Source organism: Epinephelus lanceolatus, chromosome 7 (assembly GCF_041903045.1).
Source record: "Epinephelus lanceolatus isolate andai-2023 chromosome 7, ASM4190304v1, whole genome shotgun sequence".
Lineage (NCBI taxonomy): Eukaryota > Metazoa > Chordata > Actinopteri > Perciformes > Serranidae > Epinephelus > Epinephelus lanceolatus.
Window position 1 is genome coordinate 30421605 of NC_135740.1, and position 19433 is coordinate 30441037.

The 19433-nt window shown below is 39.4% G+C and overlaps 2 protein-coding genes across 4 annotated transcripts in view; one reads left to right on the forward strand and one right to left on the reverse strand.

The window, feature by feature from the left end:
• On the reverse strand, positions 1-11582 carry tspan6 (tetraspanin 6). The gene is made up of 8 exons (XM_033632413.2): positions 11280-11582; positions 5760-5948; positions 5599-5673; positions 5410-5508; positions 4938-5093; positions 4100-4183; positions 950-1034; positions 1-724 (listed from the first exon to the last, which is right to left on the reverse strand). The coding sequence occupies exons 1-7, from the start codon at positions 11364-11366 to the stop codon at positions 966-968; spliced, it is 759 nt and encodes a 252-aa protein (XP_033488304.1). The 5' UTR covers positions 11367-11582; the 3' UTR covers positions 1-724; positions 950-965.
• Positions 6829-19433, forward strand: part of srpx2 (sushi-repeat containing protein X-linked 2) — a 20951-nt gene continuing 8346 nt past the window's right edge. Inside the window, exons 1-4 of one of the 3 annotated variants that reach the window (XM_078169433.1) lie at positions 6829-6870; positions 16076-16145; positions 18965-19042; positions 19148-19339. In XM_078169433.1, coding sequence (XP_078025559.1) covers positions 6844-6870; positions 16076-16145; positions 18965-19042; positions 19148-19339 — 367 coding nt within the window. In that variant the 5' untranslated portion in view covers positions 6829-6843. Of the gene's footprint in view, positions 6871-15870; positions 15973-16075; positions 16146-18964; positions 19043-19147; positions 19340-19433 lie in introns of those variants that run through there. The other 2 variants (XM_078169434.1, XM_078169435.1) reach the window with 2 other exon arrangements.

A 19433-nucleotide genomic window follows, 5' to 3' on the forward strand; every position in this document is an offset into this window, starting at 1 on the left:
TTAAAGATACTTTTATCTTTTATTTATTTTTTTCAAGTATTTCACATGCATCCACAAAAGAATAACAATTTAACACTGAAGACTGATATGAAGGTGGCCGGGTGACTGTAATTGGCACACATGACTGCGGGATTTCAACAATACTGGCCTACGTGACCAGTAAGGCTTACGTTTAAGTCCTTACTGTGAATCACACACACTTGATTTCAGGGTGGCGACCTCCGCGTCCGTCTCTAAGGCTTATGCTGGTTTCACACGCACAGAAATTCACTTAGTGTTGCAGAGAAGTTTAACATTTATCAGCTTATCATCTAGATTTCATCTGCTCAGCTACAGACTATCTTTTAGCAAAATTACAAAGTAAGGCAGCTGCATTATACAAAAGACACAAGAAATGAAAGTGTTGACGACAGAGTTAATCAACTCAACTGAAAGTAACATCTATGCTTAACAGAAATCCCTAATTAAATCCCAGGAGTAACAAATGGTCTCCAAAGTGTTTAGGTCCCTTTTGTTTTTGGTCAAACTACAGACGGCAGGTGACGTCCCTTTTTTTTGGATTTCCTCTAACATTATTTCCCTTCTGCTCGTTTGTCATTGGTGAATAAAAGAAGCAGTGAGTGTTTTTCCCTGTCTAAAATAATATCAACTAACACGCACACAATATTAAAATCACAGGAGATTCTTTCGACTCTATTTGCATCAGGAGCTGCCCGTCAGTGACCTGCAGAGACAGACAGAAAACATCACAGACAGGTTGTTAGACGCTGGAATAAAACAGCTAATTTATATTTGCATTTGAACATTGGATCATTAAATCACTGCGGCAGTTTCTTGCGTGTGGGAGAGTTCACAGATTGTTCTCAGTACAATCTGTGCATGCATTAATCTCACTAAAACAGGAACAGCAGAGTTCAGTTCCCCAACGTTTAATAACCTTAAGTCTCACCTGTGTGAGGTCGCTGTTAGACCATCTCGTACTGGTTGTTGGTTATGTATCGAGACAAGCAGCAGGACAGGAAGATGCCGATGAGCTGAGAGGAAACACATCAAACATTAAATTAATCTCAAGGAACAGCTGTAAAACCACTGAATGACGTCATCAGCTCTGCTTATACAGGCTGTAAATAACTGTACACATGAACTATATTGCCTAAACTTTTTTTTTTTCCAAAGTGAAAACAAAGGTGAAAGTTTAAGTTATTACCGGCTATAAATGTTATTTGATTGTACATGCCGACTTTGCCCTGCTGTACTTAGTTTTACAATGTGATGGTTGATTATGGCCAATGTGTTGGTGTGGTCACGTTTGTTTGTGCAGTCCTATCATCTCGGCCAGTGGTTCCCAACTGGTGGGTTGCAGGTCCATTCTGGATGGACCACAAGTGACTTGCAAACATGTCAAGTTTGTAAAAAACACTTTATTTTTAAGTGCAGTGAATTTCCACCACTGAGCTTTTATTTTGAAGTGCTGTTTCGTGCTGTAGAGTGAGTGACTAATGGCCAGCTACTTGACAGAGACAGCAAACTAGCTTGAGGACGTGGCCAAACGCATGTCTGATGCTAAATATTAATTAAGCTGTGTGGACACTGAACTAATGGTTGGGTTGGATTTTCAGGTGTGGTTATCAAGTGACTCAGATCATATTTACAAGACAGGTGCTTTCTTGTTTACATTTGAAACTACACCTCAACACCAAAGTCCTTGACCTGTGGTGTCCCCCAGAGGTCAGATGAATCAATAAGATTTCTTAACACAGCAGTGCTGATGACAACCAAATTTACCTGGCCCTCTTATCTAATGACTTTGATCGCCTAAGCCCAGTTCACACCAAAGATTCACGACGAGATGAAACCGTTTTAGAACTTTACAGAGGAAAGCTGCAGCGGCAGCTGAGCTGGTCAAATCTCTAGTGGCTGGTTTTAGAACGTAAAGGATGTCACTTGTTTCAACTGTCAATCAGCTTGTAGTGAAGTCCGCTGGTCAAGTCAAAACGACTGAGCCCTCTGTTTCCAACCTCACGTGTGCCAGTGTCGGACTGTGGGTCACTGCTGCTGCTTGCTGTATGTGCTTTTATTATTGTGGCGTATCTTTTATAAATACAGTCCATCTGATGCTCATTTTATTTCACATTTCACCAATTTATCACCACTACAAGTGCAGCTGAAGCCAGTATCTCACTATCACTATCCAAATTCATATTTTCAGAAGCTACAAATTATATTCAGCCACAAAATAAGCCTGAAAAGCTGGAAATCAGAACAGAAGTACAGAGAGTTGTTGCATAGAAATGATACACAGTCTTATCTAGTTGCATTGGTGTGAACCAGATGATTTTTAGAGCACTGCAGAACGGCACATACAAAGTACTTGCACGTTTCAACTCGTTGCATCGCAAATTTTACTTGGAATTTAGAATCTCTTTGTCAATTCACTGATCAAATTAACAGCTGGATGTCTCATAATTTTCTTCACAAGTAAGGGCACAACTAAAATAATCTTATTTGGGAAAAATGAGGAGACATTAGATTGCATGTCATCCTCTCTCTGTCCCCCTTTCATGCGCAAATACTGTCCTGTCAAATAAAGGCAAAAAAGCCTTAAATACAATCTGTAAAAAACATAAGAGCAGTAACTAAATCATCATTTATCATCTCAAAAATAAAGCCAAACAAAACATGATTTAGAAAAACCCCTTCATGCTTTTATTTCCAGCAGGGTTGACTACCGTACTAGTCTCATCACAGGCCTTCCTTAAAAGATCATCAAACAGCTTCAGCTTGTGCAAAGCACAGCTGCTAGTGTTCTTACGAAAATCAAAAACACTAATCATATTACTCCAACACTCAGGTCTTTACACTGGCTTCCAGTAAGTGACAGAACTGACTGTAAAGTGCTGTTGCTTGTTTATAAATCACAAAATAGAGCAGGACCAAAATACCTCTCAGTGATATTTAAGCAGTGCACACCTGCTGCAGCTCTCAGATCACTGGAGAGAAAACTGTTGGCAAAACCTACTGTAAGAAGTAAACATGTTGAAGCAGCTTTAAGTTTCGACGCTGCTCAGCTCTGAAACCAACACCCTGATTGTATCAAAGGTGCTCCATCTGTAGCCAGAGAGAAAACTAGATTTAAAATTCAACTGTTCTTAGATGCCTTTTAACTGCATTAGATCAGCTGAGAGAACACAGAGAGGAGAGTGCATTTTGTTCTTCCTATTTAATCCTTTGTTTTCAGGTGTTCTTTTAACTGTTCAATTTTATCTGCTCACTTGTAAAGCCAATGTGTATTAATTGTGCTATACATGTATATATATATAACATTGCCTTGCCTAGGCTGTGAAAACTGGACCACTGTACCTATATAACAGATGCTTAATAGTTTAAGTAAGCTGTAAACTGAGATTTTAAATACAGTAAATACAGTGCATTAGCTTAATTAAAAGGTGCCCTGTGGCGTTTCTGACCTCCAGTACTGCTGTAAAGCAATCTTTTTATAAGTGGGTCCAGGTTTTGTTTGTTCTTGTGCACTCGGACGACGATGTCAGCGACTCGAGAAATGCAGCAATGCACCGACAGAAACAGAGAAGAAGACTCACAGTGAGGAGTAAACATGGATGTAAACAACTCAGGTTTCAAAGTTATGAAACACTTAAAGGAGTCACAACACTAAAAGAGCAACAACACCCTGGATTCCTATAACCATCTCTATCAGCAAATGAGGGAGCAGCATCCATAGGAGGCCTTTTAGGACATATTTTTGGTCAGTTTTGCCTCTATTAGAGACTATGCCCCCGAGAGCAGACGGCTAATGAGGGGGAACAGAGAGCTTAGGGGAGACATGCAACATTGCATTATTTACTTACTGGTTCGTTTACAGACTAATTTTCATCTGTTGCTCATAGACAGATGTTTTGCGAGACTTCAATGCTGCCTGTGTCACTGCAGATCTCAACACCAAAACTTGTGAGAAAAATGTTTCCACAATAAATACAAAAGATGGCCAAAGCTACAAAAAACAAGATATAGCATCGGAAATAAAATTGTTTGTCAAGCATGGTTCCATATATTTTGAGACAAAGAACAATATGAGATGTACCTGGAAGAATGCGATCCCAAAAGAGATCCCTGCGATGATTCCCAGGTTGGACTCCATCACATGGGTTACCTGTTTGAAGCAGCCCTACAAGAGAAAAAAATACATTTACAGAGACGCTCTAAAACTTTCTACCGACAGTTTTTGAGCTAACTGGTCAATCTGCTTGCTCCTAATAACTTAAAGCCATTTAAAACTACACAAATGTAGTGGGGGTGGTGTAAGGGCCCCGACAAACTAGTCAGACCTTGAATTTTTATATAACTCACCCATTTACATTTTACTTAGGCTTAAAAGTTACGCATAATTGAGGGCGGGCTGCTTTGAGTGACAGGCCTTGTGCCGATAGTGTCCTCGGCGTCTCAGTCAGATCCACGCCAGCCTCTCTCCCAAATATGGTCACTTCTGGCTCCAAAAAAAAACCCAAAATGGTGACGGCCGTATTGCTGAACTTGGTTGATTTTTATATAAAAATGTATTACTGGCCTGGCTCCCTCTTATCTGTCTACATACATGTGTAGAAACCAAAATCATTATGCCCTTTGCTCTCATAATACTCTACAAATGCTGGTTCCAATGGTGAGAACAGAACTCGGCGAAAAAAGCTTTTAAATAAGGCGCTCCTTTGTTCTGGAATAATCTACAGAAGGATCTGAAACTGGCTGAGCTGATCACTGTGGAGGCATTCAAGTAGATTTTATAGGATCAAGAAATTAGCCCTTACAGTCAATGTGTCTGTTTGCCTTGTTGTAACTTGTAATAATGTTTATTTAAATGGGAGTCCACCAACCAATGTCAGTCTACAGCCTATGGTGCTGGAGCATGAAGGCAGTGAGCTCACCATGTTGTACACCTCTGTCTTAGCCTTGTCGAGGTCTTTCAGGATCTCTGGTGTGCATTTGGCGGTGGTTTCACAGCAGCTGACAGGAATGCCATTCTCTTTAAAGTACTCTGTTTCGTTCCAGTCAGTGAAATTGTTCACTCCGCAGCAATGCAACTATATGGGGAAAAAAGACAGCAACAAAATGAATACAGTGTAGTAACAAATGTCTTAATGTGACAGAAAAGTCGGCCAAAAACCAATGAACGACATCACTGCAGATGTTTTGGATCAATCAGGAAAACACCTGCAGCGACGAGAGCAACATGACCTGAAGTTTAAACCCACAGAGAGCAGCACTTCTCTGCTCTCTGTGGGTTTAGCTGCTCTTTGAAAATGTTCTTGTGTAAACAAGAGTTCTTTGGTTTGTACAGTGAGAAACAAAGTCAGATAAGAGTAGCACCATAAGTGTAATGGAAAACTTCCCACTTACAGTCCTCTGGATGGCGTCCACTGCACTGCTGCTGCTGCTGTCTGAGTTATTGTAGGATAGCACAGCTTTTTTATAGGCAACGCCCAGCTTGGCCTTGATCTGGTGAATTCAAAACAAAGAAGATTAAATATTTTAGAGGGCTGATGTAGTCGGTTTACAATAAAAAAATGTTTTGGACAAGTTACTTACCTCATGTCTAAAGATAAAGCCTGAGACACCTGCCACGAGCTCAGCCAGGAACACCAAGGTCAGGAACATGGCATACTGAAGGGACCAATGAAAAGAAAACCTTACAACAAGGTCAAATCTGAAGGGAATAATTCAGGGAGCTTTACCGCACCAACACTGACCAGTTTGAGCATCCATGGGCTGCCGCGGCATGTAGCGAAGCAACCGAACAGTCCGAAAATAATGATGATGGCTCCGGTCCCGATGAGGACATATGGTGCATTGGTGCTCTCCTCAGAGGACAGAGAGAAATAGGCCTCCAGGCTCACCTTCCCCCACACGCCAACGGCCAGCAGGATCACGCCTGTGAACTGAAGACGACAGCAGGGCAAATCAGCTCCGGCATCAAAGAGCCAAGGAAAAAGATGAGCAGGTTTTTAGGCTCAAAACCATTTTTCACTTGCAAACTGGCGCAGTTAAGAGTTTAGCAGCATTTTATCAAATAAGAAATAAGAAATATTATCAAGACCTACAGAGTTTAGGTTTTGCAGAAACAACCAATCACAGCTGCCGAGTCTCTCAGGCACTGTCAACTGTCAAACTAGGCAGCGTTGATAAATTTAAATCAAGTTTGTGTTACTGCATTTCTCACCTCATGTGTTTTCAGAAATTTTACTGTACTGTTTAGCTGTAAAATGAGAGAGCTTACTCCGGCTGGTGGGTGGTGCTTTGTTTTCGCTTGATTGTTTCCAACATGGCGGATGGGTCACAAACAATCCCACTGCCACCTGCTACTCAGTTTTTTTTCTTGAACAAACTCATACACCAATGGAACAGCCAGCGGGAGCAATTTGGGGTTCAGTATCTTGCTAAAGTAGCCTGGTTCCAGACCATAGACCCCGCCCACTCAACTGAGTAGGCTTGCATCTCTGGTCTGGCATACTTCAATGAATTTGCGATTTATCTCATCCAAACGGTGGACGGACCAATGAACGCCAGGGGTCTAGTGATTAGCCAATCAGCGTCACGCTGATGTCAAGCTGTACGCCGGTGGGTAACTGGTGAGGACAGCAACAGTGGCGACCGCTACAGATCCTACAGACCACATTAACGATGCTATTGAGGTATTTCGCCACTACTCGTGTTAATGGAGGACCAAATTAAGGAAGCTGCTAAACTGGATTTAACGGCGATGCAGCTGGTCGTGCGCGACGACGGAGACATTTTAAACGGGCAATGCTCGCTTGTTTTCGGCACCCCCGAGGCATGGATACTAATGACGTCAGATTCTGGGTGAGTCGTTGATCTCTACTGATTGGTTAGGGAAAAAATCAAATTCCCTCCCCCTTGTAAATCGCCTTCAATGGAAGCCATGTCAGACTGAAGGTTCTGGGAGCTTCAGTCTGACACTCAGGCTATTGCTAAAGGATACTTCGACATACAGGCTGGAGGAGCCTGGGATTGAACCACTGATCTTCTGATTGGTGGATGACCCGCTCTACCTCCTGAACCACAGTCGGCGTTAGAAGCACTGTGAGGAGGCGGAGGAACAGAATTTTTTTCACAGACTGTCTGTCTCATGTACTGCTATGTTAATTTAGTTACTGTTAACAAAAAGTTATTTTTTAAAAAAAAGTTACCAAATACAGCTTTAAAGCTAAAATTTGAAGATCAACACAAATGAAACTTAACTTTTGCTTCACAGATTTAATAAATGTGCTACTTAGTAGGGGTGGGAATCACAAGAGGATCCACAATACGATATTATCACCATACTAGTATTGCAATAAAATATATTGCGATTTAATACCTTTTTTCAACTGTAAATTATGCCCCCAAATGAAAACGCTTCAAAATCTGTTTTATCTAATAAGATAAAGTTTTTAGTTTGATCATTCCACTTAAGCCTTTTTGCAGCAGCAGCAGCAGCAAATTGTATCTAGTGGTCTAAAAAAACAATTAATTATATCATTCTAATAGGCTAGCTTAAGTTTTCATTTGTATTTGTAACATTAATAATTTGTATAATAAAAAAATCGATACTTGGCAGTGTGTGACGATAAGATACGATACGATATTGCCACACAAAAATATTGGGTTTTAAGAAAGTCAGATATTTTTGCAAATTGAACAAAACAAAATTTATTTTGATAATTGAATAATTTATTAGTCACAAAAATGCAGGAAGATGTACTGCTTTCAGCCTCGTACATTTAAAAAAAACTTTTCTTTTGCTTTGTCACATGTGATATTTTGATTATATTTAATTAGCAATAGTCAGCAACTATTTTAATTATTTTTTTGTCATTTTTGCAAAAATGCAAAATTTGCTGAATCCAGCTTTTTAAATGTGAGAATTTAATGCTTTTTCTTTGTCATCTATGACAGCAACTTTTATATCTCTGGGTTTTGGACTGTTGGTTGGACAAAACAAGACATTTGGAGACGTCATGTCTGTTTTCTGCCATTTTAGACCAAAAATCAAATATAAATAAATTAAGAAAATATTTATCAGATTAAATTAATTGTTAGTTGCTGTCCTAACTGAAACCCATCGCTCTGCATGCCAAGTGTCAGGTCTGGCAACACAGCTCTATCAATATTATGTTTTCCTGGGTACCAAGCAGTGAGCATGAATGTAAAGCTTCTCAGATAGACCAGTGGTCTGCACCAAATCTGGCCGTGTGAGGGATACTTTTAATTAAGAGCCACGATGGGCCCAATCCGAGAAAAACACAATTTCCCTCATTGATTTCCTTTATTAAATCTGTTCTCAATGGAGGGAATGTAGATGGAGAGAAGCAGATGAGTGGAGCTCTGACACACAATGTGTATTGAGTCAAAAATTCTAATATTGTTCACAATTACATACATACATTACATACATACATTAGATAAACTCTCCTTGTGCCAGTCATCCGATAGATGACTCAGATGCTGCAGATTAATTATATACCCGTCAACATCACAGTAAAAACACACCTGGGATACCCCGCCAGCCTCAGCCTGAGGTTTAATCATCTCAGCATCTTTTTCCTTTACGACTGCCCACACAAGTCATTAGCCTGGGGGGAGGCATCAGCTCAACCAGCCACGAGCAATAAATTGCAAGATAAACGCACTGACCTGAATTTTGTGTTAGCAGCAGCAGCCTCAGATGATTGTTTGCTCAGTACAAAGATTAACGGGGGGAGCAACAATAACTGCTCGTTTTCTTACAAGACAGGCTCACGTTTTTCTTACATGTCATAATGGCTGCAATCAGATATTATTTTTATCAACGGTTATTCTGACGATTATTGTCTATAATCATTTTGTTAATAATAATAAATTATTAGTCTTTTAACTGACAGGTTGATGGACATAAAATTAAACAGCAACTATTTTACAAGACGATTTATCCTTAGTCAATTTTTAAATTAAAAACACTGCCTTTGCTGGTTACATATAAGATTTGCATCTTTTCTTTGTTTTATGTATAATTAAACCTGAATAATTTGGGGTTTTGGACATCTTGGACTTTAGGAAATTGTATTGACACATTTACAAATTTGACATTTTAAGACCAGACAATTAACCGATAATATCCTTCATTCATGAAATCCTCTCATCTAAGAAACTAGAACAAGCAAATATTTTGCTTTTTTTGGTAACAATAATGCTCTTATAATTTCCCTGAAGGTTATGCAACTTAAAGTTAGAAGAAAGAGTGTTGTTGCTAAACCTCTATTTACCTCACTTGCAGCAAAGGGCCACGAGCTGGATTCAAACCCGGGCCGCTGCGGCAACAGCCTTGCACATGGGGCGCCTGCTCTACCACTAAGCCACCAACGCCCCCCATAGAAAGTTTTTAAGCGAGTGCCCAGTAAATAACTTGTACATTTAAACTTTCCAAAATTAATGCACACTAACAAGACGCTGCCAGATGCAAAAATAAAAAATAAAATAAAATAAATAAATAAATAAATAAAAATAAAAAATAACATAAAATTCAACATATAAGGAGAACAAAGTTATCAATAATAAAAACTTAACAATGAATCAATAAATAATTGTTTGAATTGAGCTTTTTTTTTTTTTTTTTGGAAAAAAAGGAAATTCCTGTCCTTCCCAAAATTAGTATGAAATTACATAGTCTATTAAATAAACTGCAACAATTATTATTAGAAAATGAACTGGCAACAATTTTGATAAGTGATTAATGTTTTGAGTCATATTTTTTTAAACTAAAGAAAAAAGAAACAGGCAAAACTTTTCTGCTGCAATCTTCAAAAATAAGTATAATTTATGGTTTGCATAGAATTTAATGATAGTAAACTATTGTTGGTTTTCAGACTGTTTCTGAACATTTTACAGACCAAATAATTACTCAAGAACTTAATTGATGGATTTCTTAACTATAAACAACTCTGCCCTTGGAAAAAAAATTACATACGCTATCAGGGGTAATCAATCACTTTTTCACAACATCTGGTGTCACTTCATGTGTTACCTAGAGACACAGACTTAACTCAAATTACGGAAGTACCCGTGAGCCTCTGCAATGTCCAAATCCGTCAAAGTTTTTTTTTTCTTATTAATTATTGTCAGTATTTGCACATGAATATAACGTGTACTATTTAAACTGAAGTTTACTCTACTGCACTAACACAATCCTTAACCTGTAATTTACAATTTTCTTTCCACTCTTATTTTAATTTATATATATTTATTTATTTTCCTCTCTCATTTATTAGTTTTATTCTGTTTATTTATCTTTAAATTCAAACTTTTGGGGTATCGGGTGGGGTTGTGTTACATGTGTGTTAAATACTCTGCAGTTGCACAGAGATTGTTCTGGGGTCTCATTTATAAAATAGTGCGTAGGATCCATGCTAGAAATATACGTACAGACAAAAACCAAAAATGGCGTTCACCTTTGACACTTTCGCCAATTTCTTGTCTCCAAAAGGTTCAAAGTTTCTCCCATTTTACTTTTGAGTGGGAAATTGCTTGTTGTTTATAAATGTTTATAAATGAGAACCCTGGAGTCCTTTTGTTTTGTGTGTTTATGGATGTATGTGTATTGTTTCCTGTTGTTAAACTCAATACAGATACTGTTGAGAAAAAATCACAAACATAAGAATAAGTTATTCTCTTTGCAGAATAAAATGTGGGTGGAAAAAAAGCCTTAGTAAATTTTTGACTTGACAGAAGTCTAAAATGAATCAGTGACTGGCAAAATAGCTGCTGAAAAAATGTATGACCAATCGATTAATCGACTATTGCTGCGGTTTTACATATAATTAAGTTGGACAGTAGAACAAGAAGAATTTAAATGTTAAATTTAACCTTAACTTGATAATATATTACTTTTAATAACTATTTTTAACCGTAGTTGATGGCGCTTGTTGAAATCAGTGACAGGTAATGGCTAACGGCTGACACAGACCGTTGATCAATCTGACCGAACAACACCGACAGCTGCTCCACCGTCTCCAACGGTCCGTACGTTTTCAACAAGTGGTCCTTTATGTCAACACAAACCTGCTCCGCTTTAACCTGAGGACATTTACTCAACATATTTAACTATCTGTGTGTTCCCGTCGTGATTTGAGAGACTGATGTTAGACAGCCCTGTTGGCAGCTCCGCCACCGCTTCTAGCTCCCATTGTTGCTCCTTTAGCTTGTTGTTGTCCCCCATTACATGACATGTAGCTCACCCAGAATATGAGGCTGTAGGAGATGAGGAAAGTCTTCAGGCAGGTAATCACTGGCTTCGTCTGAAGCCGTCGAGACGGCGGCGACATGGCGGTGCTTTTGGTTTAAAGTGGTGAGAAGACGGAGAAAAGTTGAGTTCACAGCAGCGCCCTGGAGGGGAGGAAAAACTTCAGGGATAAATCCGAGCAGAGAGGGGGAAGTGTCGTCACTGACCCACATTCACTTTCCTGAAGGGAAAAACAGCTCCCAACAATCCACAGTCAAGTCTGCAGCAGCCACGTTCATGCCTTTAACACATCACCATCATCCACAGGGACAGATTTCAAAATAAAATGCCTACAGGCAGCTTTCAGAATAAAACACCAACATGCAGCTGTCAAAATAAAACTGAAAACACTGCTTTCGTTGTTTAAATTTATTGAGAAAAAAAATCCTCTTTCACTTTAAAAACAGAAACAGCGTATTCCTGTATTTTATACATAATTTCCCTTAGCTATTTGGGATAAATAGGACCTGATTAGTATAAAAATTGAACATTGTCAACGATGATAAAGTCCCAATGTCCTCAAACGAAACAATAATAAAGTCCCAATATACTAAAACTAGTACTTTCTAATTCACAGTGTCTTGGCTTGTTACTGTTGCTAAAAGAGGTAGTTTTATGGTATATCAAACTACAAACATTATTAATCTTTAATAAAAAAAACCTCATCCACTTTTTATGTTGGGGTCAGCTGCAGACTGATGTTGCAGAGATGGCTGCCATCTTGTTTTTTAATTGTTTTGTTACAGCTAGATGGCACAAAAAGTGTCCACAAATAAGGACAACTGGTCTAAGTTAAGCAGAATGAACTCTAAGGTCCAGTATACCCAAAATATAATGTCTTAAAATGAAGACACAGGATCTTAGGAGGATTTATATATATATATACAGTACAGGCCAAAAGTTTGGACACACCTTCTCATTCAATGCGTTTTCTTTATTTTCATGACTATTTACATTGTAGATTCTCACTGAAGGCATCAAAACTATGAATGAACACATGTGGAGTTATGTACTTAACAAAAAAAAAGGTGAAATAACTGAAAACATGTTTTATATTCTAGTTTCTTCAAAATAGCCACCCTTTGCTCTGATTACTGCTTTGCACACTCTTGGCATTCTCTCCATGAGCTTCAAGAGGTAGTCACCTGAAATGGTTTTCACTTCACAGGTGTGCCTTATCAGGGTTAATTAGTGGAATTTCTTGCTTTATCAATGGGGTTGGGACCATCAGTTGTGTTGTGCAGAAGTCAGGTTAATACACAGCCGACAGCCCTATTGGACAACTGTTAAAATTCATATTATGGCAAGAACCAATCAGCTAACTAAAGAAAAACGAGTGGCCATCATTACTTTAAGAAATGAAGGTCAGTCAGTCCGGAAAATTGCAAAAACTTTAAATGTGTCCCCAAGCGGAGTCGCAAAAACCATCAAGCGCTACAACGAAACTGGCACACATGAGGACCGACCCAGGAAAGGAAGACCAAGAGTCACCTCTGCTTCTGAGGATAAGTTCATCCGAGTCACCAGCCTCAGAAATCGCAAGTTAACAGCAGCTCAGATCAGAGACCAGATGAATGCCACACAGAGTTCTAGCAGCAGACCCATCTCTAGAACAACTGTTAAGAGGAGACTGCGCCAATCAGGCCTTCATGGTCAAATAGCTGCTAGGAAACCACTGCTAAGGAGAGGCAACAAGCAGAAGAGATTTGTTTGGGCCAAGAAACACAAGGAATGGACATTAGACCAGTGGAAATCTGTGCTTTGGTCTGATGAGTCCAAATTTGAGATCTTTGGTTCCAACCGCCATGTCTTTGTGAGATGCAGAAAAGGTGAATGGATGGATTCCACATGCCTGGTTCCCACTGTGAAGCATGGAGGAGGAGGTGTGATGGTGTGGGGGTGTTTTGCTGGTGACACTGTTGGGGATTTATTCAAAATTGAAGGCACACTGAACCAGCATGGCTACCACAGCATCCTGCAGCGACATGCCATCCCATCCGGTTTGCGTTTAGTTGGACGATCATTTATTTTTCAACAGGACAATGACCCCAAACACACCTCCAGGCTGTGTAAGGGCTATTTGACCAAGAAGGAGAGTGATGGAGTGCTGCGGCAGATGACCTGGCCTCCACAGTCACCGGACCTGAACCCAATTGAGATGGTTTGGGGTGAGCTGGACCGCAGAGTGAAGGCAAAGGGGCCAACAAGTGCTATACACCTCTGGGAACTCCTTCAAGACTGTTGGAAAACCATTTCAGGTGACTACCTCTTGAAGCTCATGGAGAGAATGCCAAGAGTGTGCAAAGCAGTAATCAGAGCAAAGGGTGGCTATTTTGAAGAAACTAGAATATAAAACATGTTTTCAGTTATTTCACCTTTTTTTGTTAAGTACATAACTCCACATGTGTTCATTCATAGTTTTGATGCCTTCAGTGAGAATCTACAATGTAAATAGTCATGAAAATAAAGAAAACGCATTGAATGAGAAGGTGTGTCCAAACTTTTGGCCTGTACTGTATATATATATATATATATATATATATATATATATATATATATATGTTAAATTATAAGGCTTTTTTTAAAGAATATATTTATTTATTTTTTACAAACAACACAGAACAAAGCAGCTTGGGTATGACATGACAAATAAAATGAGGAGTTAAAAATAATAAGAAAAAAAAGTAAAAATAGTGGGCATTACAACCATCCCCAACCCTGTTTACAGGCTGCAACCACACAAAGGCAGCAACAATTTAACAAACAAATAGGCTATATAGACAAATGGCAAGGTTACGATAAGACTGTCTTACAGCTAATGTACATACAGAGACTGGCTAAGCCAATTTAGGAAACCCCTATAACATGGAAGATGACACTGTAGGTCTAATGTACTTTAAGTTAGGGTCCAAGACTTTATAAAAAGTCTCTACTGAGGAGTGAAGCATACAAGAGATATATTCATTAGGAACGCACTGCATTATAAGATTGTGCCATGACTTTTTTGTTGGAGCAACATCCTTGGTCCAGAAGAACAGAATATTTTTCCTGGCAGCAAAAGTCAGAAGATTGAAGAGTCTCTTATATTTGATATTTGTAATATGACCTTCCGGGAAACCCAAAGGCATAAGTCTTAATATGTCATTATTCTGGATAAAGGTCAAACATTTCCCCTCAGTTTGCCCTGGTAATTCAGATCATTTTACTAAGTCAAATTATGAGATAGGGTGAAGTCAGATAATCTTGGACACTTTTTGGCAGATTACAGAAAAAAAACCCAACAACAAAAAATAACCCTGACTTTATGTTTTAGAGTCACAATCACCAGTAAGTTATTTAAACTCAAATCTATGCTTTTATTTTGAGGGCAACAGTGTTATTTCCTGTCTCGTGCTGTGCCTGACTTTATAATTACATGTATTACTCCTCTGCTGATGTGACACACTTAAATGAGTGAAATTACATCAGCTGGGTACGTTAAATGATCATAACATGGCATTTATTAGATAAACATCAAGATTATTTTATTTATATTACAGCATTAAATCTTTTAGGCTTTCTGAGGGGCATTTTAATCACATGTGATGACATTTTCACAACAAAGTATGACATTAAACTGTATAAGTGGACACTAGATATATTGCAACAAACTGTTTAGATCTATTTTGTAATGCCATATGTATTTTCTGCTTTAAGTCTTCAAAGCACTTTGCATACTTGTTGCATACATGTTGCAGTGAAAAGTGCTATATATAGGCTAAATAAAGGATATTATACACTATTCATATAATAATAGAAGTCCCATAAAGAATGACTGGGGATAAAGATTATATGAGTGTCATAATCAGGGGAAATTAAAAATGTTTAATCACTTTAAGGTCCAACAAGTCATCATTGAGCTCATTAGTCACACTGCCAGTTATAACAAATAATACTAGAGTGAATGATTCGTTTGAATGGGTGTTCCATAGACCGTTTAATAAAGATGTTATGTGTATTTTTAGATTTTGCAGCCATGTGTTTATGTATACATTCTTACAGGTATATGTGTGTTTATGTTGATGTAGGCGTATGTACCCTACAGCTTGTGTTCTATTAGTATCATTTTTGTATTTTATGATTATTTTTTCATTTGTAGCCTATAATCTTCACTTTTTTTAAGGATCTATCACAAGCAGACAACCAATTAACAAGCAAATAAATGAATAAATAAATACAATATGTCCTTTTTGGAAAAGTGTGTACTCTATTAAGTTTTCTTAAACTATTTCACATTGTGAGAAAGGAATGTGTAACAGAGGTCTACATTTTTTAATTTGGAAACATTCCAGTACATTATCTGTAAGTTGGTTAAGAGACCAGGCGTTTTTTAAGGGATCTTTTAATTTGTCAAAACGGTAATCTTCACTCCCTGGGTTAATGTGCTGTTACTACTGTGAGGGGCGGGCTTTTATAAAATGGCTCAATCATCAGTTCTAATGCAGCGGTGGGAGGAAACAGTCAGACACAGGAGGTCCCATAGCGCCACCAAGTGGTGTCTGACTTTGATGATGAACTAGAAGGATCCTTTTTAAAAAGCTGCAGAGACTCTGGTATGACGGGAGCGCCTATTGTCCTCAGCGGGGAAGTCAAGTTCTTTTTAAAGAGTGGTTTGTTATTGTTGTAAACTATCTCTGGATTATAACTTTGTTTGTCTTTGTTGGACTCTGGGATCTGAACCAACCTGCGCTAAAAAACTTTTTTTTTTTCCAGGAGTGTCATCTTTGTGTTTCTGACATGCTCCCCAGCCGCTTTGTTGCTCTGTTCATTTTATACTTCACAGGTGAGTCCAAACAATAAAGGTAACATCAATTATTTACATATATGTCTCAGTTTGTGAACTCTGAATATTATTGAAGTTGTAAAAAAATATATTTTATGACATGATTGCTAGCTGAAGTTAGTCAAACATCCACATCCTCCCCTGCAGTAGGGAAATACCTTCATCTCAGCAGTAATAACAGCTGTATTGGATACAGATGTGCTGAATTTTTGAGGCAACTGTATGAATGCAAGTACAGCCCGCTCCTTCCTTCAGGAATGAGAAGCTGAAGGGATGTACAACATCTCCCAACATGCAACTGGCACAGAATCAGTCCAGATGAAGTTAAAATGAGCTCGTAGCTGAGCTGCCTCCCTCTCCAGGAGCCCCTCTGCTTTGCTGACCAAGCAGTTTAATTACAGCTCGGCTCCAATCACTGCCAGTTAATTACTGAGGAGTCCCCCTCTGGGCCAAGTGTGCTAAAGCCTTCATTTAATCCTGCAGAGATAATAGCCTGACCTGAGATCCACCCGGAAGCTCAGATGATAATGCAGAGTGATTGAAAGGATGCTGGTCACCTTTGTCATTAGAGATAAATGAAGCCTTTGTAACTCAAACAGGCGACATTATGCCTAACTACACACCTTCCACTGGTGTGAGTCACTCTGCCTGCAGCGTGCATGTCTGAGGTAAAGTCAGTACTGTGAGTGGTGTGTGATGCACCATGTTTGTCAGTGTCTTGGTATTCAGATCATTTACATGAGTGAAAGTACCAGTGTGTAAAAGTACTACGTCACAAGTAAAAGTGCTGCATTCAAAGTCCTGCTGACAGGAAGCATTATCAGTTAATTGTAGCTACTTTAAGCATCAAAAGTAAAAGTACTAATCCTGCAGAATAATGGCCCCTGTGAGTGATACACTGAAGCAACAATGTGTATGCAAAATTTAACTGTTGAGCTTGTTCAGACTACTTCATATACAGGTTGGTAGTTTAGTCCATTGGTTCTTCACCAAGGGGTTGAGCACTTTCAAAGAGTCACATGATAAATCTGAGGTGTGGTAACACAATTAATAGAGTAGGAAATAACAACAAGGGTCTGCTACACAAATTTGTATCTCTAATCTTTGCTTTTTCTTTTCTTATTTATTTAATTAGGCTATTTGACCTCTTGGGGCCACGAATGAAACTAGGGCTGGGTATCAGTACCCAATACCTTTGAGGAATTGACCAAAATAAGTATCAAATAGTATTAAAATGTCAAAAGTAAAAAGATACCTGCATTTGATGCTTTTTCATCCAGGGGTCTGATCCCAACCAGATCGACACTTAAGTTGCTGCTGCCCGCCTCTGTAGCCGCTCACCTCCAGGCGAACAGTCAGTTCAACTGCCCTGTTAGCATGAGCTAACACAACAGCAGCGGCAGTCATTCAACACTGAGCTTTAAAACAGTCCCAACAAACTCACACCAACACCGAAACTGCTCAACCCATTCGATATACTTGTTAATAGCTGGTAGGTAACGTTAGCCATGTGATGCTAACAGTTAGCCCTCTCGCTGTGTGTCCCCAGCATGGAGCTCACACTCCCGCAGCAGCAGCAGCTACAACCCATTCAGTCTCTGGTGTTGTGAAGTTAAGCGCAGTGTTTTGACAGGTTTAATCTTTCACAATGCATTTCAGCTGTTAGCCTAATGTAGTGGAGTAAAGGGTACAGTATTTCCCTCTGAAATAGTGGAGTAGAAGTAGCATAAAAAGGTCTAGTAAAGTAAAAGTACCTCAGTTATACAGTGCTTGAGTTACTGTGCTTAGTTAATGTTCAGCCCTGCGGTAGTTTTAGCTGCATGTAATTAAAAACCCCTTTAAGTTGCTGTATGCATGATGGTGCATGTCACCTGAAGTAATGTCTGTCTCTATTTGAGCCCTGCAGTGCAGACTGTCTGACTGATGGGCTTTGCTTGTTTATTTCCTCTGTGAGTAATTCACTGTGAGGGGGACTTGGGAAATATTAGTCTGGGGAAGTGTTACTGAGTGGAACATTGGGTTCATTATGAGAGAAAACGCTGACGATAGGGTTTAATCCACACATCGCTGGAACAATCTGAGCCAGCTCTTGGAGAAGGAGAAGTTAAATGTGATGCATCGTTGATATAATTAGTAGAAACTGTGTTAAAGTGAACTTTGTTTGGTTCAGGGCCAGAAACTAGCAAGCAGATTGAGCTGAAGCAAAGGAAGCAGTACAGGAACTGCCTTGAAACGGGGGTGGAGGTTGACACACTGGAAAGTTTGGCACTCGGCTCTAAACATGGTGTCCTTTTCGGGGTTTTAGAAAGGGATAATGTGCCTGAACCACAACCGCTGAGAAAGGAGACAGTAAAAAGGATTTATTGTGCAGAATCAGAGACAGAATTAAGAATGAAGGTCATAGTATGGCACACACACCCTTCTTCTTATTACATGAAAATAGATTAGTAAGAGGGACAGTGGCCAGGTCAGTAATGAGAACAGGCTGTTTGTCCTAATTTGTGGTGAAAGTTGTGGTTTTAAAGGCATGAAAACACTACAATAAAGTCTTTTGTCAAGAAAACACCATCATATTCATGCTGTTTCCAAGATTTCCATGTTTTCTGACCTTCCTCACAGTTTGCAAACCCTCAGGAGTTTCCAGGAGCATCGATGATTGTAAATCCAGGTGTCTATGAGCTGGAATGTTACTGAGCTTGTGTTAAAGGACACCTGAGAGGAGGTTATGGAAAAGAGATTGTGTGGGGAGAATCATGGCCACATGAGAAATGTGAAAGGGTTGTTTGATGTTTCCTCATGTCTGACGTTTGTTTTTTCAGCTGCCTCTGGGACCACAACATACGATAGCTACAATGACTTCGTAGAGCAAGACCACACTCCTCAACTGGACTATAGCAGTGCGTATGGAAACACACACACACCTTTAACACCTCTGGTATCTGAGTATAAAACACACTGCTTTCCACCATCAGTGTTTGACACAGATTTGGTTTTGCTAACAGACCCAAACTGGTGCCATTCTCCGGTTCTGACCAATGGAGAGGTGACCTGCCGCTCCCCTCGAGGCAGGGCCTACACGAGCACGTTGGGCACCCGCTGTGAGATGAGCTGTGATCGAGGATACCGACTGCTGGGGAAGAGCTCGGTTCAGTGCCTCGCCAACCGACGCTGGTCTGGGACTGCTTACTGCCGCAGTATGTGGAAGTTGATTACTTTTCACCTTATTTAAAACACATTACTGCTCTGGCTGGCAGGTGATTACCATAAACATAGGCACTTTTAATGATA